A 22266-nucleotide genomic window follows, 5' to 3' on the forward strand; every position below is an offset into this window, starting at 1 on the left:
CCGTCCTGGCTGCTGTGAGACTGCACTGGCCCAGGCCCGAGGACACAGAGATGTCTTGTGAGTTAGTTGCAGCCCTGGCAGCACTTAACCTAAGTGTTTGCCTGCTCTCGTGCCCCCCACCCTCACCCCCACCCTCCAGTGCTGAGTGTCCCTGGAAAAGAAGTGCTTTGATCTAGCAGATTGGTGCTGCTCTTCATTCATAGTTACCACTTGTGTTGATTTTCCATCGCTTCCGTAACCAATTACCACACACTTCGGGCCTTGAAATCACACACATTTATTATCTTACATTTCTGGCGGACAAGAGGTCTGACTCAGTTCTCACTCAACTAAATTCAGGGGCATCAAGGCTGCATTTCTTTCTGGAAGTTTTCAGGGAGAACCTGTGTCCTGGGCTTTTCCAGCTTCTGGAGGCTGTCGGCACCCTTGGCCCCTGGCCCACTTCCTGCCCCTCAGGGCCAACAGGGGTGGATTGCCTGTTCTCACATTTTCTCCCTTCTCCTGTACTTTTGCCTCCCTCTTCCACTTCTGAGAGCCTTGTCCGTGCATTGAGCCCCCCCAGATCTCCCCATCCATGGTTCTTGACATAATCACATCTGGAAAGTCCCGTTTGCCATGACGGGTGACAGGCATGCTGGGGTCAGGACATGGCACCTTTGGGGGGACAGTGTTCTCCCTACCACACTACTGTTTAAATGTAGTCAATTGTCCTGGGACTCACTCTGCGATCGCTGACTCCTGGGCTGGAATAGCTGCACCTTGTAGCTTGTCAGGGTTTCCAGACAGACCTGAGCTGTCACTTCCCTAGCTGCTCCGAGGGGCAGGCGCCCTGCAGGCAACCTGCTGACTTGCTGGCTTCTGAAACCCTCTCTCTCCACGCAGCCTGGCAGTGAGATCCTCGTAGCCTTCCAGGTAACTGAGCAGATGCGAGAACATCTGCTTTGCAGGGAGGGCCTCATTTGTCATTCAGTGTCCCATGGACACGGGAGATGGGCCCCTTTCCTAGCTGTAGTATTTTCAGTGTGTCACATTTTATGTTGGTTTTAGTTACATTCAAATCACACTTCGGACTGCACATCTCATGCTGCTTGGGAGGGAAATGATTTCTAGAATCTTTCTGGAAATTGAGTCGGTCCGGGTTAGCTTGCTGTGGTTCCCGCCCTGGAATTAGGAACTCTCAGCTCTGGGACCTTGAGCACATGACACGTAATTACCATTTTCTGCCTGGAAACGTATCAATCCTGTTCTTCAGAGGGGGTTTCAGGTTTGTTAGGTTGATTGTTGATGGCGTCATACAATGACCATGCTTCATCGTTCTTCTTTCTCTGATCACGTGCTGGGCCCTCCCCGACTTCCCTAGGGTTCGAATGTGGGGCCTACACTGAGGGTGCAGACGTGGCCGGCAGGCGTGAGCTGAGGGAGACGTGCCATTGCCTCCCAGCACAGGACCCAGTGTCGTTTCTTCTTCCCCAGTCAAAGATAATTTTCACAGAGGTAAAAATCGTGACTGTCGTACAGATACAAAATGAACACATGTTCACACTTTATTTAGCTCATTAATTAAATGAGGACACCAGGCAGATGGTATAGCCGACCCCAAAGGGATAGAAGGCAGAAGCACCCATTTCTGTGGAGTAAAGGCAGGTTGAAGTATGTGGCCACACACACCTGACTTTTCCAGGAGTGTGGGAGGGTCAGTTAAACCTCTGCTAGGCCTAATGCAAAGCAGCTTTCACTGCGTCTGGAGTACATGCGTCTGGGCTGCTGGGGGAGGGTGCTTAGGCATCGTTAGGTTGGAGGTTAAAAATAAAATCCGTGCTCCACGTCCAAATGGCGTCTTCCTCACCAGAGTTTATCTCAGTGGGCTTCCAGGAAGATTCGGGAGCGAAGACCTTTCAAGTGTGGGTCTGGGGTAATGAGCTGCCGAGCCTGATGGAGAGAGATTGTCTCGGAGCTATTTGCCCAGTATCCTTTCACTTACCCATCTGTTTATTCTTTCATTCATACATTTACTTACTGTCTCTCTGTGCCTTGGGACTTGCTGAGCCCCGAACCTGCAGCTGTGCACAAGTCAATTCAGACCTCTGCCTCCAAGGACCTGTCAGAGAAGGAGGGGTCTGCAGAGTGACTCCAGAAAACAAATAGAAAAGGCCATTCACATGAGGGTTCACTCTTGGTGGTGTACGCTCTGTGGGTTTGGACAAATGTACGAGGACTTGGACCCACCATTATGGTGTCACACAGAGTAGTTTCACTGCCCTTAAAATTCTTTCTGCTCCACCCTTCCCATCCCCTGACAACCACTTATGTTTCACTGTCTCCATAGTCCTGCCTTTTCCAGGAGGTCATAGAGTTGGAATCACAGTGTGTGGCCTTTTCAGATCGGCTTCTCTCACTTGTTAATACACATCTAAGCTTCCCCCATGTCTTTCCGTGGCTTGATAGCTCGTTTCTTTTCAGCACTGAGTAACCAGCCCACTGTCTGGATGGACGATTACTATAGTCCGCAGTTTATTTCTCCGTCTCCTACTGACAGATCTCCTGGTGGTTTCCCAGTTTTGGTGATTATGAGTACAGCTGCTTTAAACACCCCTGTGCAGGTTTTTGTGTGGACATAAATTTTCAACTCCTTTCAATAAATATCAAGGAGTGTAATTACTGGATCGTTCGTTAGGAGTATGTTTAGTTTTATAAGAAACCACAAAACTGTCTTTGAAAGTGGCTGCACCATTTTGCACTCCCACCAGCCATGACTGAGGGTTCCTGTCGCTCTACATACTCGCCAGCATTTGGTGTTGTCTGTGTTTTGGATTTTGGCCATTTTAATAGGACTGCAGTGGTTCAATATAGTTTTCATTGGATATTTAGTTTGTGTCTAATTTTCTAACTTTAACCCTGACACTACACTGAACATTCTTCTAATATCAACTTTCCTTATTTTTTTTCGTATCTAGAATCGGTTGCGAGGCGTGCAATGAGTGCGGCAGAGAGAAGAGGGTTCCACACTTCTCTTAGGTGTTGTCCAATCAGCTCCTGTGAAATAGCACCCTGGACGGCACGTTCGCTGGGGTTTAGGAAACGCTTTGTCAAGTCTGTAAAAAAAATGTGTCATGTTCAGTGTGGCATGACTTTTGTCTCTATTTTCAGAATATGGGCATAACAGACACTGACCTAGCTCCCATCTAGGAGGGTCTTCCACACTCACTTGTCCGGAAGGTCAGTTCCAATTGTGCCTTCGCCAGTCTGGATGGCGTTTCAACATATTACCCATGACTGGCATGGCTGCATACACACATAGAAACATACATACATACATAGGTGGCAGACACACATATGGTGTCTTAAATTGTAAAACAGGAGTGGAGGTTCTCGGGTAGCCGTGATTCTGTCTCCCGACTAGCGTTGCCTGATACAGCACATTAAATTCCAGAATGTCCGGTTAAATTTGATTTTCAGATACACCAAGCATGCCCCATGCAATATTTGGGACATACTTTGGCTAAGAAAATAACTCATTGTTATTCTGAAATGCAGATTCAAATGGGTGCCCTGTGTTTATCTGGCAGCTCGCCCCAGAGGGATGTTAGGTTATGTCCGGAGACATTAGCAGTCTTCACGCTGGGCAGGGGACTTCTGCCGGCGTCTAGTGGGTTGAGGTCAGGGATGCTGATAAATATTCAGCAGAGCACGAAACCTCCTGCAACCGAGAGTTATCCTCAGTCAGCCTGGGCTGACATTCCTCATGGGACTGGCTGGTTTTCCATTTAATTTCCGGCTTTTGCGTTTAGCTAGTGAAATGCACAGACTCACAAGGACTCCCCTTGACTAATCTGTGTGGCAACGTGGGGCTGTTTTCAGCCTCCCTGTGTCAGGTCTTTGTCTTGCTTGGCTGCCTGGCTGGCTTTCAGTCCTCTAACCCTGCCTTCTTCTTCACGGCACTGACTCAGGCATGAGGTTGCATCACGTGGGCTCCTGTCCTGACTTGTGCTTCAGTCTGTGCCCCTCAGCAGGATGTCACCTTCACGAGGAGGGGGATCTCGTGTGTCCCGTTGAATCTGGTCTCCCAGCACCGAGGACAGTGCCTGGCGCCCATCTCCGTGCCAGCATGACACAATGACTAGATAAAGGCAGACGTGCAGCTCGTGGCGAAGGTAACTGCACAGGCTCTGAACAAACACGTTTCTCATCACAAGGGATTCTTGAGGCTGGAGCGCTTCTCGCACTGAAAGCAACACAGAGGGCGGCTGCATTTGCCACCGTGGGCGTCATGCTCCTTCAGGAAGCTGCAGGCAAATACCAGTTTCCTGAATCATTCAACGTATGAAAATGTGCCTGAGAAATGGAGACAGATTCCCTTCTGATCTCTGAATTGACTTCTGTGTTTTAGCCGCACACTCGAGCAATGTGTATGGAGGAGTGAGTCTGTCCCCACCTTGGGGCCTTCCTCCTACATTCCAAGTGCAGTGTGTGGGGGAGGGAGAGGGTACAGTTCTTCTCCAGGTCCCCTAAAAGTGTCCCTTTATTGAGACAGATCCCAAAGAATGTGTGTGTTTCTCTGGAGCAAACGTTTTGTCACTTAAAGAATCATAAATACATAAAGAACACACATTGAGCCCCCCAGTGTGTCCCGCTCTGTGCGTGGTCCTGGGGGCATGTCACGTGTCATTGTCACGTTTGCAGCAGGGGCACGTCCTTGAAGCCCCACGCCTGTAACTGGTGTAGCTGGTATAGACACATCACCACAAAGGACCTACTTCAGTGTCCGCCTAAGCAATAGTGACCATGGGCCGCGGGCTTTGTGGGTGAGTGGCATTGCTTCCCAGATTCATTAAGAGAGATGCCTGGCCAATCACAATGCAAAAAATGCATTTTTCTCTGTACCCCTGCTGATTGCCAAGCACTGGCACCCACTCCACATTCTGGGTGAAACGTGTTGTAACCTGGAAAGATGAGCAGAACAGGCCTGAATCCTTGAGTCTCCCCTTAAGAGTCCCATTGCCTAGTGGGGGAGGAGCAGACTGCCTGCTGGGTTTGTCTTGTCCCTCCCACTTGTGTGACTTCAGGCAAGCCACGTACCCTCTCTGCGTCTCAGCCCCAAACACATGGGGTTGCCAGGAGTACCACATTCCCTCGTTGTTCTAGTGCAGAGAACAGCGGGGGGAACAAAGGGAATGTGATTATTAAGTAAAGAATTTGGCGGGGAAATAAGCTCCCTTACCCACGCTGCTGAGCAGAATCTGCGACAGACCCAAGGAGAAAGATAGAGCCTAAATCCTGCCTAGGTGTGGAGGTCCCATTGGCTGGGGTGAATGGGGGGGTCGTCTTAGATGTGTAGGCCCTAAAGGGAATGTTCTAGAACAGAGGGCAATTTTCCTGCTAGATATTTGCTTTGGGAGCATGGGCATTATAGCACAGAGCGAGGGAGCAGCAGAGCAGGGGACACAGGTTGTGTTTGGTGAGTGACTGGTGGCTTGGTCTGCTCCGAGCTCAGGTGACCTGCTCAGCCTTCACTCGTGGACACCTCCAGAGAATCCCCCCGGGGCTGACTAGGCTTTCTTTCTATGACATGCTTGGGGGTGCCATATTCAATCACTAATACCGGGTGCCCAGTTACAGTCAAATTTCAGATAAACAACAAATGTACTTTTTGTTTTTATTATGACCGTGCCCCATGCACTATTTCTGTTTATTGGAAATGCAAGCACAGTGGGTGCCTGTGTTTCATCTGGCAGCTCAGGGAGCATTTTCTACATGCAGTGTCTGAGTCCCATAACGTCTCAGGAATTCTCCCCACCATGGGACACAGATGTTGTACCTGCTAGCACAGTCCCTTAGATATTGCTTTTGGGTCCGCTCAGGGGAAGACTGAAAGGTCTGTCCTCAAATTCCCATTTCCCCCCTATTCCTTAAAAGTAGTATGTAGGGATAAATTATCTTTTCAAAAATGTTCAAATTAATATAAATTGTGTCCGGGGCAGTGGAGGTCCTTAAAGATATCAACATGCCATTTCCTGCCAATAAGTGTTGAAAGCCATGGTGCCCAAATGAAATGTGATACATGTTTTCTTAGTGGGTCATTAGCTGAGATTTATTGCACACAGCTTCCTTCTTACTTGACACCTTCCCCGTTGGTAAGTGGAATGGCCGTTCTCAGATTAGAATAGTCACCCCTTTGGGAATTTGAGGATGATGGGTTTACTTCTTAGCCCATTCTGTGCATTGTGAAAAATATTGGCACTACTTTTGTCATTTTGTTAAGGAAAAAAAAAAACACTGGCTTTAGGTCAACTTGGAACATTTTTAAGCAATCAACATTTAGGTCAGATACCAAGCAAAGGGACACACAGGCCAGTTGTGGAATAAAGGTCAGAAATGACTTCGAATGTGACCCCCTGTTGCTTTCCGGAATTAACTCAGAGGACCCAGAGCCATTGCCCTTACAATATGTAATTGGTTGAATAATTATGTTTGAAGTCCTCAAGTAGTAGCACTCAGAGGTTCGGCAGAGACTGCAAAGTGTCAGGATTGATGTGTAACTACCTGTAACTTGGGAACTTGGTTTTGGCAGTTTCTGGAATGAATGACAAGCTGACGTGTTGACAGCTGAAGGTAATTGTTGCCAGGATGTATTTTTAAGAATCGGGGGACATTGTGTCACTGACGTTGGTCTTTTAAGGGATCCTGTTCCATAGAGAGGCTCCTGTTTTAGTTCCAAGTCACTCAGATGCCATGGGGCTCTTAGAACCCTGGACAAAAAGATCCAGGGTTCTAATTGTGCAGTGACAGCAGCAGAGAAGACAGCATAAAATCCTAATGTAAAACTAGAATCTGCTCTGTAATAGATGAAAAGTGTTATTCATGCATTGATTCGTTTGCTCACGCATTGATCAAATATTTACTGAGTACTGAGTGTTTGCCAGGTGCGCTCCTAAGGACTGTTATTAAAATGGAGCAAAGGTCCCTATGGCGCCCCTGCTCATTTGCACAGAAGCCACTGGAGCACAAAGAGAACCATCCCAGGGCATGAAGCCCAGTGATGGGGCAAGTGTGGGATGTAGGGAAGGGCACCGATGGACCGTGTAGCCAGAGCCGTTCAGCCACAGGAAGCACCGGGTGGGGGCGGCGGGACCCAGTGAAGGGACACTCGAGAAAGCTCCCATGCAGAACACGAGCGCACAATTCAGTGCCAATTCTTTAGGCTTTCACGAAAACTCACATGTGGCGATACAAACTTACAGAAAACATCGATCCTGAGTGATTTCCAGAAAGGCTTAAAGATATAATCCTGTTAAGGAACCAAGTCTCTGATGGTATCTACCATATCCCGATTTTTGGAAACAAAGTTCCCGATTGGGAGGGAGGTTGAACCGTGTCACATTGGTTGCAGTGGGGGCAGTTGGAGTGGCTCATGCCTCGGCAGTCGCAAAGGTTCAGGCCCACGCAAGCCCTGATGGCCGAGGTGGGGCCCAGTGTGCCCTGGGGCTGGTGGTGCCATTGCCCTGAGAGGGTTCTTCACTCTGGGCCGTCTACAAGCTCATGTCGAATGCACGTGTCTGACTGGCTCCTTGTCCACAATTGTCAGGGAAAGACACGTAGCTCCCTGGCTGTCATAACTAGACGTGGGCTTGGGCCCTGCGGTCAGCACCTCATTCTGTGGACCAGCCCATGAGGGGCAAGCAGTTCAGTGGCTGGCTTCTGTGTCGAGCTCCGTGCAGCAAACCTCGGACAGGGCCCCTGTGTCTGAGCCCTTGGCTTTCTCCTCTGCTCACGACACTTGCCCAGAGAACTGCAGTCTCAGGAGAGCATTGTGGCTTGGAAAAGCGTCCCCAGCGGCCTTTGAAACCGGCTGGCACGAGTGTCAGGGCCTGAGGTGCTTGTGGGGCAGAATGGCCAGGGGTGGTGACACGTCCCGACGACAGGAAGGGCTCCCCTGGAATGAGTGGCGTTGCCCAGTCAGTGATCCCCGGGCCAGTAGTTCCCATTGCTAACACCCATCAAATTGGTTCTTGCATTATGTAATTCCTGTGTCTGTGTTTTTCTAACAGGACAGAAGGCACACTGTCAAAATGACGTTTGGAACCTTTTTTCCCCCTCAGCAGGCGCCGGCCGTGTTTCAGCCCCACTAACGTGGTGGGCCACGGCCTCCTGTCCCGTGGGTTGTTGACCGACCTTAATTAGTGAGGGACGTGAGGTCGCCGCGTGGAGGCAGGACTGGCCCCTGGCGCAGAGCGGGGCAGGGGGCGTCGGCGCGCGTGGGGACGGTTGGTAACTGCGCTCCTCCGTTGCCCCCACAGTGACGCAGAGCCGCGGCGCCCTGGAGAGCGTCCAGCGCTTCTCGCTGCTGCCCACCTACCTGCCGGTGACCTACCGCGTGCAGCACGCCGACGCGTCCTTCTTCCTCAAGGAGGCCGACCAGGACGTCATGCGCAACTCCAGCCTGCAGTCGCGCGTGGAGTCCTTCCTGGTGTACAAGGCCCGGCGGCCGCCCGTGCTCAACGCCAGCTACGGGCCCTTCTCCGCGCAGCAGGCGCTGGGCCGGGACCTGCTGCTGCCCGCCGGCCCCTTCGGCTTCCCCGGCCACTTTGCCCTCGGCTGGAAGCTGAAGGCCCACATCCTGCGCGACCGCGTCTACCCGGGCCGGCCCACCGTGCAGGTTCTGTTCCACGTCGTGGGCCGAGACTGGGCCGAGCGCAGCCCCGGGGAGCAGCTGCCCTGCCTGCGGGTGTTCGCCTTCCGGGAGACCCGGGAGGTGCGGGGCGGCTGCCGGCTGCGCGGGGACCTGGGGCTGTGCGTGGCGCGGCTGCAGCTGCTGTCCAGCTGGTTCAGCGCCCCGGCCGTGCTGGCCGGGAGGAAGAGGCCGGCCGAGCCCGCGGAGGGCAGCGCGGTGCAGCTCTACTACGCGGTGCACGCGGGGGACGAGCGCGGGGACTGTGCGCGGGGGCCCGCGCGGGCGAGTGGCGGCGCGGGGACCGGGCGCGGCGACGTGGACGAGTCGGGGCCGTCCCTGCAGAGGATCGGGACGGTGTTTCTGCACCAGGCCCACAGCCGGCCTCCGCTCCGCGAGCTGCGCCTGGACGGCACCGTGGCCGTGCACTACCTGCCCACGACGGCGCGGCGCGGCGACGTGCTCACCTTTCCCGTGTCGGTCTCTAGAAACTCCACGGAGGATCGGTTCACGCTGAGGTGAGTGAGTGCGGAACGTGCGCCTGTGCGGGCACGTGGGCGGGTGAGCCGGGCCCGGGGACACCCCCGTGTCACAGCCTCCGAGCTCGCGGCCACATGGACAGACCCGTAGACCTATCTGGTCGTCAATTTGGTGGCAGGGACACTCTGACTAGTCTGTCGAGGCCGGCACCGATGAGCCAGGACGGGGAGACGCGGGCCTTCCTTCCGGGGCGCAGCGTGGGGTCCACACCCGGGTCACGAGTGCTGCGGCCTCAGGCAGGGCCCCGGGAGCCTCGGGGCTTAAACGGCTGCAGCTGGGAGGCAGCAGGCGTCAGGAGGGACCCAGGACGTGGCCTCCACGAGTCCAAGTGTGTTCCTAGCACGTGAGTTCCAAGCCCGATGTCACACCAACCGCAAAGTGCGGGTGTTGGTTCTCTCGGAAATAGCACTGGGTGTTCCAAGGGTAACAGAACGTGATGTGTGAGGGACGTACAGCAGAGTTTGTGGAGTATCTTACCTAAGACTATGCCGCAGACGAGCCCTTTGAAAGCAGCAGTGTGCACTTCAGGATATGGGTTGGTCTTCTGTTTGGAATATAACATGTGACAGGTGCCCTTTGCCTTGGCGAGACTGGATTTTCATCACCTCGTTTCTTCTTGTTTGTTTTAAGCACAGACAAGTTTGACTGCAACAGCGGGTTGGCCTAAGTGTTTTGGGTCACTACACATGGTCCAGCGTTGTGACACAGCTCAGCAACGTGGTCTGAAGGTGCCATGTGATACAGCTTGTGTTGTGACCCTTGAAAATGGAAGTGCTGTGGTACATGACACGTTTTCTATGTGGGTATAAAAGTTCGCCCAATAACGATCCGTTCTCTTGTCCCGCTCCATCCGCATGTAGTAGCAGCTTTCTTCCTTTATTGCTTTCAGCTTTTGTTGAGGGGTGGGTGAGTTTAAGAAAGGAATCGTTCTTTGACTCATCTGTTTTACACTTTGCAGTCTGTTGATTGTGACCTAGTGCCAGGGGTTGTCCATCTGAATCTAATGATTGAACTAATTCTGGGCAGGTGTAGCCTTTGGTTTGGACTGAGAGCATCTGCAGAGAGAGCCCCGCGATTCAGGCGTGTAAACACATGTGTGGATTGAGGTCTCGTTCGCTGTCCCTCTGTCCTTTGGAGCTGAGACCCGAGTCGGCTGCTCAGAGGCCCTTGGCATGGGCCGCCAGCTTTGGGCTTTGAGTTTCCTGGTCCAGTAGTCTTACGTGATATCCCTGTGCAGGTGGCTGCTTACAGGCAGGAACGTTTGCTGCTCGAAACTACAGGTTTTGAATCAAGGAAGCGTTATTCTCACATGAGTTCACGCTCTCTGCCATCCTTTCTGTGTGCCAACTCTTGGTTGTCGCATTCCTGGACCCAGGGCTAAAACTCAAAATTTCCTGGGGCCTTAACTCTCCGAGAGGTGATACTCACGCCCAGCAATTTGGGGCAGCCGTTGTACGTGTGGTGTTACACTTCACAGGAAGCCTGAATGTGGTGACCGCCAACTGCCTGCTGCAAACGTCCAGCAGAGTCCTGTGCACGGCTCTGCCATCGGCGAGCTGTGATGAGGCTTCGCTGAGCCATGTCATCTGAGGGGTCCCAATCTTTGCAAATTCACAAACAAGCACAGGTGAGGCCGCTGGCTGTGGTAGCTCTGCTTGTAAGACCAAGATTCGAACATTTGGAATGTACAGTAAAACTATATTTTGTTCACAGCCCACCGGTTAGAAATTCGTAAAGAAAAAAACCAGTTTTCCAGTTAAGACAATAGTGAATAGATCTTTCATGAGTGAGTGTTTATTTGTTTAATTTGGTAAGGCGGTACGCTTTCTGTCTCTTTAAAAGCTTGCATTAATAAGGTGCTTGCTGCATACTGAAAATTCTCTAATTACACACAAGTCTTATCTGTTTATGAAAACAGCTGGAGGTAAAGCTGGATCTGGCAATGTGATTAGCCTTTAGTCTGAATTCTCATAATTAGAAAATAATAAAACTGTAGATCTTTTCTAATGAAGTCAATTTGACACTAATTGAGCATAGCTTCCCAATGTCTGGCGTTATTGTGGGTCTGCTCGATCTGCCATCTGCCGTAATAGAATAACTCCGAAGGGTCAGCCGTGTCTCCTTGGGTACTTGTCTCTGAAATTGCGACTTTTGTTTCTACACTCTCTGTGTTGACAGTGTGACACTCTCCAGAGGTGGGCTCGTGTCTTGTAGGTCAGGTGCCAGCAGGATATCCATCCCCACTTCAGGACAGCTGGCATGGAGAGGGCATCCAATTAAGTGCCAGCAACAGGAGGGAGCCTGCCCAATGTGAGGACTGACACCGCAGCTATAACAGGTTCTTTGCTTGTCGAGCGCCTCCTGCCACATCCCCGCTAATTTTTGTGCCTGTGACCTCAGGGTGACCCCACAGCTAACACACAGGTGTGGCGTCCATTCTGGGGGCCAAGTTTTGTTGTGCAAATTATCAGGAAGAACAGTTTTAAAAATTGCTTTGTGCCTGTATGCATGTGTGTGTGCACACACGTGTGTGTTAACCTTTAAGAAGAAAAAAACCCAGATGCGGCTGTTTGTCATTTTATAAATTCTCTCCCGTGGGTTGTGTCTTCCAAAGCAGGCCTCTCCAAAAGGAGAAAGGCAAAACGCTTTCATTCCTTAGACATCTAAGGATGCCTTTTAATTTCACAAAGTGTTTTCCTTCAAGTGAACCCGGCAGCATCCATGGCACATGTGGGCCCTTTCTTCCGTGCTCCCACCGCCGTTCGTCTGCCCCTTTTCCTCCCCCACAGAGAGCCATTTCGGAAGCATCTGGGTCCCTAATCACTGATTATGTGTCTGGAGGAAGAAAAGACTGGTCCTCTTTCTTTCATATCCTCCCACCTATTTATTCTCTGTTCCTTTTTCCCACAGAAGGTCGATTTCAAAGGAGTTCAGGTCATTATATCTGAATGCGAGGCTGGAGCCAAGTGTTTGCATAGTGTCAGCTGGTTCCCTGACACTCAGGGAAGTGAGAAGGTGTGGAACAGGGGCCCAGAACTCAGACGAATGGGGTCTTTTCTCCAAGTCAGAGAGACTCTCAAATGGGTTGAATGAATGAATGAATGAATGAGTGAATTGTTGATTACTAACGAATACAAATACTTTGCTGAGGTCTCTGCAGTTTTAAATGCTAAATGCCCATGAATCTGTGGAGAACCTGTGCCTAGCACTGGTCAGATGGAAGGTCATTTCTGGGGAAGGCATTATTACCAAGCAGATATTTTTGCAAAGCTGAGAACTATGAAGGAGAGTAAGAGAGTAGAGTAAAAGTATTTGACAAAGGGAAAGCCGGCCTATGACTGATAACTCAAAAGATGGTCCTGGAGCTTCTGTAAAACCCTGCTTTACAGAAGATTTGCAGCTTATTAGGAGCTGATGTGATTGTTTGGGACAAACCCGGAGCTTAATTCACTGGATAATGTGGCCTTTGAACCTGCTTGGCCTAGACGAGGATCTGTTTTCACTCGATTTCAGGTGAAATATGCCTCGTGTATTCAATACTATTCTTAGTTCAGGCCGTCAATGCCAGTCTGGCTAATTTAAGAAAAAGTAAAGGGTTTGTTGGATGTATACCATGGGTCTCAAGAATTAATAAGAGACACGGTCACTGGGCTTGGCAGTGGGCAGAGTCTCAGAGAGGGTGGGGAGTGGAGAGAGAGAGAGAGAGAGAGAAAGAGAGAGAGAGAGAGAGAGAGAGAGAGAGAGAGAGAGAGAGAGAGAGAGAGAGGCAGCTACTCCCTCAGCTCCTCCCGCCCCACCACAGGGAATTCCTGCCCGACTTTCCTCTTCTTGCTGCCCACACAAAATGTACAAAGACTGGAGGAGCCCGCGCTGGCTCACCTCCCTCCTTGCTGTCTGCTCCAGGGCCAGGAGAGGGGCCCGGGGTGGCTCTCAGGCGAGACATGGGATGTTGGGGTGACCTTTCGCTAAGAGCACATCCCACTAAACGGCATATTATATTTCCCTCAAGAGGAAAACGGGGTGCTGTCCGGGAGACGAAGGTGTTGGGGTCTCCAAACCCACAAATGCCCACGACCTCTGTGCCTGGGACTGTGTCCCCTCTGTCATCTCGGGGGATTAATGGCATTTTGTGCCATGGGGAATGGAGTGAGAGGTAAACAGAGAAAGGAGGGGGTTCCATCTTTTTGAAATAAATGTTTTATTTTAGAATAGATTTGGAGTTACAAAAATGTTGTGAGCTCAGTACAGGACAGACCCCCTCGTGGCTAGTTTTCCTGTTCCTAATGTCTTACGTTGCATGGTACCTTTGTCACACTTAATGCACCAATATTATTAACTCAAGTCGACACTTGATTCAAATGCCCTTAGTTTTTACCCAAAGCCCCCTTCTGTTCAAGACACCATATACATCTAGTCGTCATGTCTCCTAAGCTCCTGTTGATGGTGACCATTTCTCACACATTTTTTTTTGATGACCTTGAAAGATTTAAGACTGACAGCTCAGATCTTTTGTAGAATGCTTCTCACGTGGGATTTGTCTGATATTTTCCTCCTGATCAGACTGAAGTGGTGGGCTTGGGAGGAGAAAACCACAGAGGTAAACTACCCTTTTCATCCCCTTAGTGAAGGCAGCACACAACTGTCACTGTTGATGTTTACGGGACCCTGTGGCTGGCGTGGCATTTCTCGTTTGTCCTGTGAAGTTGCCTTTTCCTGTTCCCGTAACTGTACCCTGTGGGAGGAAGTGATTTCACACAGCTCACAGTTATGGAGTAGACAATGACATATATTCCACCTCCTGGGGGAGGGGAGGGACATAGCCCCATAAATTATTTGAAATTCTGCAGGTGACGCTTGTTTGTTCTCCCTCATTTATCTATTTATATATTCAACCATTTGTGTATTTCAGTAGGGGTCTGGATATTTGTTCTATAGTTTGGGTTATAATCCACTAGTAGGACAGGGTTTCTCAGCCTCAAATTGTCGACATCTGGATCAGATCATATTTTGTTCTGGGGGTGTCCTGTGCATTGTCGGATGTTTAGCAGCATTTCTGACCACCAGACGCCCTTAGAAAACCCCCAGATATTAGACCCCAAAATGTACCCAGATATTACCAAGTGTTTCCTGGGGGAGAAAAATCACCCCTGCAAGTTGAAAACATTAACCTAGATGACAGTTATTGGAAAGAAACTATTCATAGAGTGAACCGGTCTGTTACACAGAGGAAGGTTCAAAGTTAAAAAGTCATAGATATGCAACAGTATGACGGTGGGACACAATAAGTAAATAGGATGACAAACAGAAAGAGCCCCGTGCACACGGGAGACTGTCTAACAGCAAATTGCAGATCAGTGAGAAAACTGGCCCTGGGACATTGATTATCCAAAAGAGAGAAAAAGAATCAAATCTTGACTCCATTCCCTTGGAGACATCAATTTCAGATCAATTAGGTATTCAAAAGGGAAAAAAGAAATCAATAGAGAAGGAAATACTAAAGGGTATCTTTATACGCTCTGGGAAGAACAGATTTCTTAAACAAGATACCAAAACACTGACCACAGGGGAAAGTTGGCACAGTTGACAACATTCTAAAACTAATTACTTTTTTTGAAATCAAAAACTGCCAATTTGGGGAAGGTACTTGTAACATATAAGACCAACAATTAGGATGCAGAACATATTTTTTAAAATGCTTAGAATTCAATAAGTCAAAGCACGTAAGTAAATAGAAAAATGGACAAAAATATGACGAGGCCTTTCACAGAAGGAGAAACACAAAGTAGCCAATAAAGATAAGAATTAAGATACTCTATCTCATGAGAAGTGAGAGAAAAACAAATTAAAACCATAATACATTGAAATTTCAATTTTTAGGCAGCCTGATGATATCAAGAGTTGTTGAGATTGTGGAACAAAGGAAACCCTCATTTATTGGTGGTGGGGGGAAATTTGGTACAATTTCTTAGAAAATACTTTGGAATTGCACAGTAGTATCAAAGATGTGACACACTGTGACCTGGTATTTCCACTTCTGACGTACATAACCTAGAGAAACTCTTGTACTTGTTCAGTAGAAGGCACTCAGAAACCTCCACGGCAGCACTGTTTGTAATTGTCCCAAATTAGAAACAACACAGAAACAACCCAAATGACTATTGAGAGGGTAATGGATAAATATATTTGACAATGGAAACCTGTGCATTCATGAAAATGACTCAGTTACAGCTAGACACATCAGTATGATACCTATATCTGATACCTATATCTTTGAACTGTAATACTACATTTAATTGAAATTTACAGAAAAATGCATTTACATAAAGATAAAAATGTGCATCAAATTAACACTGTTTGTGGATAATTGACATATACATTAATTTAGGTAAAACGATAAAAAACAAGGAGCTGAACACAAAATTTAGGGTAGTAAGTCTCCGTGGAGAGGAGTAGCATTTACTGGGGAGGAACAAGCAGGGGGCTTTAAAGATGATGAACATATTCTAGTTCTTCATTGGGTGCTAAGTACACGGGGGTGTTTAGTATTGGTTTTTAAAGTGTTCATGTATGATATATACTCTTTTCTTTAAACCACATACATCTAATTTCCATTCATGCTTTATATTATATATACTTGTGTGGCGGGGAGGGGAGGGATATGTGCCAGATTTTAAAACGTTTGGTAAGGAAAACTCAAGTCACTTGTCACTTACCAGGGGAAGAAGTCAGGCTCAGGCCTGACTTCTCCACAGTCACATTCAAGGCCATTCAATGCCAGGAGATAATAGAACAATATCTACAAATCACGAAAGGGCTCATTAAAGGAACATTGGTTATTTTATGGTCACATAATAATAGTAGTCACAGATTATGATATAACTGTTCATCAGTTTTCCAAACATTAGGTGAAAAAAAATGAAGTGAAAAGATGGGATAGGATAGATGGATGGAGAGACAGATAGACATACAGACAGACACAGAGATGGATGGAAAGATAGATAGATGATTAATAGATGAGAGATAGATGGGTGGATGGGAAGGTGGGTGGGTGAATGGATGGCTAGGTGGTTAGATAGATACAGAGATAGATGCGTAGTTACATAGAGAGACGGTTAGACATGCAGATACAGAGATAATCCCCGAATACATTTGGTAGACTTTTTAAACTACTCCATGTGGAGTGTGATCCCTGCCTTCCCCCATGACCTGGCTTTCACTTGTTTTTGAACAGAACTTACAGCTTCCTGAAATGCAGCTGTTCAGGGAATTGGGCTTTGACCGTTTTGGTCCCCCCCCCCCCCCGTAAGCTCCATGTGAGCAGGTAGCTTCTGGAAACCACAGCGCCCAGTGTCTGACACATGCATGGATGTACGTCTCTGTTGATTGAGCGTTTTGATTAATTTAAAGCCAAAGATCATGACAAATTTCATGGCCCTAAGAGTGTCCGCGTGTTGGTAGAGCCCAGGTTTGCCCAGGTGGAAATGGGACCACGTCTTACCTATGGCCTGCATCTCAGTCGCTGTGGTTAGGTTCTTCCAGCTCTGGTGCTAACGCAGGTCTCAACCTCAGCACCACTGACACTGTGGACTGGATAATTGTGTGTGTGCATGCGCGCGCGCGTGCGTGTGTGCGTGCGTGCGCACAGGCACGTGGGGGCGGGGAAGGGAGCCGCGAGGGGGTGTTCTAAGAGTTATAGGATATCGAGCAGCATCTTGGCCTCTCCCCACTACCATGTTTCCCCCAAAGTAAGACCTAACCGGAAAGTAAGCCCTAGCATGATTTTTCAGGATGACAGCCCCTGAACATAAGCCCTAATGCGTCTTTTAGAGCAAAAATTAACATAAGACCCGGTCTTATTTTGGGGGAAACATGGTAGTTACCATTAGCGCCCCTCCACCTTCAGTTGTGACAACCAGAAATGTTTGCAGGCACTGCAGACACCTCAGGGCCCACATCACCCCCAGCTACGACCATTATCTTACAGAAACTTTTCCTTCTTACCACCGAATGAAATGTTAGTTGAATTCCATATTTCCTTTCTAACAACACCATGATTTTCAGTGAGGTTTGTATGCAGTTTCTCACAGCTGCTTTGGCTCTTCGCTATTTAACTTCTTCCGTCACCGCTCTGTGCTTTCCAGGCAGGTCTCCTTTCTTGCTGGTGGCATATCTCATTGGCCTGAAGACAGGGATGGTACCCCCTTTCTAGATGCTGTTGGGAGAATAAACCTTCCATGCTGAACGCAACCAGAATGGCACAGTAATGTTGCTTCTGACACGATAAAATGCAGCACCACTGTCTGTGTGGGAAGTTCCCCCGCACGGAAATGACTTAGGGTTAAAACATAAAACACACATAGAGTTTGAGTTCAGTCTGAAAGTACCTTTTAAGCTAGTATGAATTATACAAACCAGAGACTCATTGTGCTACTACGGAGACGATTTGTTGGAAGAAGTCTGAAAATGGTTACTTTGGTGACACTAAATACACATTCTCGGAAGAAAATGAAGTTTCTGACATTCTCTATCAGAGTAAAATGTAAGTGCGTGAAAAGCCGCAGTTTTTAAAGTGAATTGCTCTATTCTCTTGGCCAGGAGGGCCAGCGTGGCCCTTTCCAGAACCTTCATCAGCTCCGCAGGGCCTGCAGAACTAGCACCCAGTGCCTTTCCCCTTGGTCTGAGGAAGATTTATTTCACTTCTGCTTTTCCACACTCTGGGAGGAGTGACGTATGTCCCCTCATGTCCTCTGCAGGCCCTTGGCAGGCGTGGTCCGAGGGGGCTGAAGCGGTGACTGCTCATGTCTGAAGTTAGGGCTTTTCACCTGGCAGGCCTGTGCCCCCTTGGGAAAGGGGCACAGCCAGTTTTTACAGCAGAGTTCTCTCCTCTTAGGTAAGATCCATTGTATAGAACGAACTGGCCTATTTCTGCTCTATTGAGCCTTCAAATCAGAAACCGAAGGAGTTGTCAGCCTGGGCCGGAGCAAAGGGTGGGTGTTGGTGGTGCTGGAGAAATAGAACATTGCCTCTTGGCTTATTAAGCACCGGAAACATTCCAACCCTAAACGCAGCCTGGGAAGCTGTCAGTGTGGTGCTTTGACTGCTTCCTTCTTCCTTCTGGAAGGACGGGAGCATAACAGCAGGCTGGTTGGTCGGCCTGGACTGAATGAGGCCCAGCTTTTTGTCCATCCGGGGTCCTTGGTTTCTGTAGATTCCTTTCAAGCAGCTATGCTCATATACAGACTAGAGGAAACAAGAGGTGTTATTTTTTTCACAGCTGGAAAGCATTTTACTGTTGAACTTTCCGCCCATGTGCGGAAGTGGCGAGAATGGATTCCGGTCCCGTGCAGCGGACCCCACCACTCTCCACGTGTGTCGCTCCTCCCTCTCCCCAACACGCCTTCACAGTCGTTTCTCAGGCAGTTCGCTGAGTGCTCTGAGCCCGCCACGGAGGCCACAGAATGTCCGCGACCTTCTGGAGGAGGCCGGCTGCAGGGACAGAGCATGGACCGTGGCTGGAGGGCCTCATGGTCTGACCACAAAAAGAAATCGGGAGGGAGTTTGGGGGCAATGAACCTGCTCCGTATCCTGATTGTGGTGGTGGCTGCCTGAACTCTGTGCAGGCCTGGGAACTCATACACCCGTGCTCCAAAACGTTCCTTTTCATACACCTATGTGTATGTACTATGCGTGTAGCTTGCGTGGTTAATGGATTCGTAAAATTGCCCCAACTCCAACATTTGAAATGGCTGAATTGCCTGAAACGATACTGACTTTTAGCCCCACATTTTAGTGTCTAACTCTGACCTTACTAGTGTCTGGGGGAGAAGCCACAGGTCGCCCTCACCCAGGTGGCCTCGTTTCACATCTTCTCGAGTTCGCAGGCTCTGGTTCAGGCTCCCGGTGTAGCTAACTCAGAGCCTTCCTCCTTGTATCAGTTGGGGCCGATCTCTCCACCTGCATCCCCGGTGCCTGACACAACACGCGTGCTTCCCGCTCATGCTGAGTCCAGTGCTGGGGGACCCCTGCCATGCGGGATGTGGGACCAGGTCGTCCCGGAGCTCTGCCAACCTGTCGGACATAAAGGCCGTCTTTCTGGCGGGTAGAGAGTGTGGGATTGCGTGGGAAGTTTGCACAGCCCTGGAAACGGACGCCACTTTCGCCCATGTGCCGTTGGCCAGAGGCCATTGGTCACATGGCTGGACAGAACCTGTAGGCCTTGGACAAGAGCCCAGGCCACGTGGTCAGAAGCAGCTGCTTTCTTTGGTGCGAGGCAGTTTCCTTCACATCCCTCGGGATTTTTATTCTTGCTCTTCAAAGGTAGATAAAATGGGACTTGACCCTGACTCTCTGTCTACCTCTTTCTTTTCCTGTACCCTCCCCCATTATCATGTCATAACCATGAGGTAGGAATTCCATACTGGAGCCCCCGGAGGGCCCTGGGCAGCCTGCAGTGCGCCCCGAACCTTCACAGCTCCTCGGATTTTAACCCTTAATCCGCTGTGGTCTCATTCCCAGGGCTCTATTGTCCACTCTCAGGCTGTGGCTAAAACAGTACCAACCATACCTCTCTGGGTTTGCTACGTAGCTTGCTTTCCACCTTGCTTTCCACCTTTCTCTTCTCAAGGTCAGATGAACCGCCCTTTTTTCTAAACTTACAAACTATCATTTGTTTCAGTAGCTAATACTGGTGCCTTCCCCCGTCCTTTACACTGTGGACTGCTCTTTTTATCAACACGTCTACTCAGCATTTCATCTTTTTTACTTGGGGTTTCCTACCCCCTACACCCTTTCTAGCCATTGCCATGCTTGTGCTCTTAAGCTGTTTAAATACTTAAGCACCTTCCCCACGTCTGATCTCTTCCATAAAGCGCCCCTTACCACTTTAGCTGTTGTCTCACTTTCTTACATTCCCACTGCTATCTAACCAGTAGTTAACATTCTTTCCTTGGCGTGTACAGCCAGTCTTGTGATTTCTGAGAGTGGGGAGAAAGCCTTCCCTGGCCAGGGTCCTGGCCATATTGACTTCTTCCTATCTAAAAACGCACCCACCGTAATTTATTGGGATGCATATTTGTTAAAATGAACACCCATTTTTAATTTCACGTGGGAAACCTGTTGGAAGCTACCATTTTACCGGTGACTGGAGCACTTGTATTCCATTCCCCAAAGTAAGATCACCAGTGAGCTATGAAGTTACATCTCTTCCCCCCAGAGTAATACAAGCCCCTCACATGGAAAGGTCCCAGGAGGTTTCTTTCCTGGCTGGGAATGTTTGCTTGTCTGCTCTCTTTGCTAGGAATACTATGAAGCAATAGTTTTGTACATTTTCTCATTGTTTGCCTTTTCTTTGTTTGTGTCCTGTCTCTTGCCAAAAGAAGGTTTTAGCATCGCCTCACTCCAGTGAGAGGGGAACATTGGAAAGAGTTCCAAGACTTTTAAACAAATGCTTCCAAATTCCCATTGTTTTCCTTTTGCTTTTGCAAGAAATGGGGAAGAAATCCTGTGCAGACTCCTGCCAGATGGCAGTATGTGTATCTCCCCACCGTGCCCACAGCACTTGGCCCCGCCGGCTCACACCTCAGCGGAGATTTCTGGTGCTTCTGTGAGAAGGACCTTCAGCCACTGTTTCAGCCACGTGCCGAAAACAGAAATGTGTTTTATTTATTTATAAAGTTGGTTCAAGAGAATGAAAAGACAGTGCACTTCATGTAAGAAGACGGTGACTGAAGGTCTCTGGGTGGTTCTCAAGCACAGAAGGAAGTCGTAGAGTATGAGTTTGGCAGGTGTTTGTCCAAAAGTGCTAGAACAGATTAGCAGCCGGAAATTTTTACCTAGTAGGCACCAATCTAAATGTATTTGTGTATCTACAATGTTCTTATCACTGCACAAAATACATATACATCATAGGGAAGGTGGTCTGAAATATACATGTATATAGAAAAATGCTCATTAACTAGTCTGTACCCACAGAGATGCATGTATCTTAGGAAGAAAGTCTCAGAACCCCCGTGAAACTACCTGTGAGTGACTCAGCGAGTAATGAAGATCTCAGTTGTCCTATGTTGGGCAAGGCCACGATTTTAAGTGGAATATGAAAGTGCAGCATACTTCCTTTTTGACTGGAAGAGCCTGGAAACCCTCTGCCTTCTACTTGGAATTCCCACGCCGGCCGCGTTTTCTCGCCCTTTCTTCTGTTTCATCTTGCTGGTTCCCTGCCTCCTGCCCCCCTCAGTATTTGGTGCTTATCACGCCGCTGCTGAGCCTGCCTGCTTGCTCTGAGGACTGCATGTTCCACTGGTGATACGTGCTCCCAGTGCTTATCTACCTAAACCCCTCTTTGGCTCGTAGTTATTCCTGTAGGCCAGACTTGGGCCAGCTCTTCTTGGGGTGTCACTGCTGTTGTGAGTTGTAGCAGATGGCCACACCTCAGACGACCCATTCTCCAAGCTGGAGGCGCCCCAGGAAAGTGAGAAAGGGGAGACTTCGGGCCTGTTGATATATATATATATACCCACACACACACATACACATATACAAAGGCTGCCAATCTTTGCGGGGTGGCGCGTGCTGACTGTCACTGGTAGAGACAGTTTGATGGGGCTCGTTAGGGTGCAGGAACCACGGTCCTGAGCGTCTGATTCCTCAGCCAGAAAACGGGGACCATGCCAGTGAGCCATGCCCAGCGCTGAGAATGGTGCCCTGTGCGTATGAGGTGCCAGTGAGTGGCAGCTTTGGGGGCCAGGCCTTGAGTGACTTTGTGTCTGTAGTTTTAGTGTTTCAGGACTGCCCCAAGTTACGTTTTCTGACCTTCTCTGAACAAGCCTCCTTTTCGAGGCTTTTAAAAATAGTCTTCTGATGAAAACTGCAGAACACCAAGACAAGAGCTGCTGAAAGGGTTTCGGCCTCGCTGTACAAGCACATCCTGTTCTCACACGGCCGAAATCTGATTCCCAGCTGGAGTTGGTTTCTGTCCATACAGCCCTCGAAGGTGGAATTCCTTAGTTGCCCGCAGGCCCCACTGCTGGCCTGAGCCGCGAGCGAGGGGAAGCTGGGGGTCCCCG

The 22266-nt window shown here is 49.2% G+C and overlaps 1 protein-coding gene across 1 annotated transcript in view; it reads left to right on the forward strand.

Annotated features, from left to right (window-relative positions):
• The window catches only part of TMEM132D (transmembrane protein 132D), a 429533-nt gene that overhangs the window by 106400 nt on the left and 300867 nt on the right, over positions 1-22266 (forward strand). Inside the window, exon 2 of the mRNA XM_081037657.1 lies at positions 8295-9183. Coding sequence (XP_080893783.1) covers positions 8295-9183 — 889 coding nt within the window. The remainder of the gene's footprint in view (positions 1-8294; positions 9184-22266) is intronic.

The sequence above is a fragment of the Rhinolophus hipposideros genome (genome assembly GCF_964194185.1).
Source record: "Rhinolophus hipposideros genome assembly, chromosome: 24".
In the NCBI taxonomy this organism is placed as follows: Eukaryota; Metazoa; Chordata; class Mammalia; order Chiroptera; family Rhinolophidae; genus Rhinolophus; species Rhinolophus hipposideros.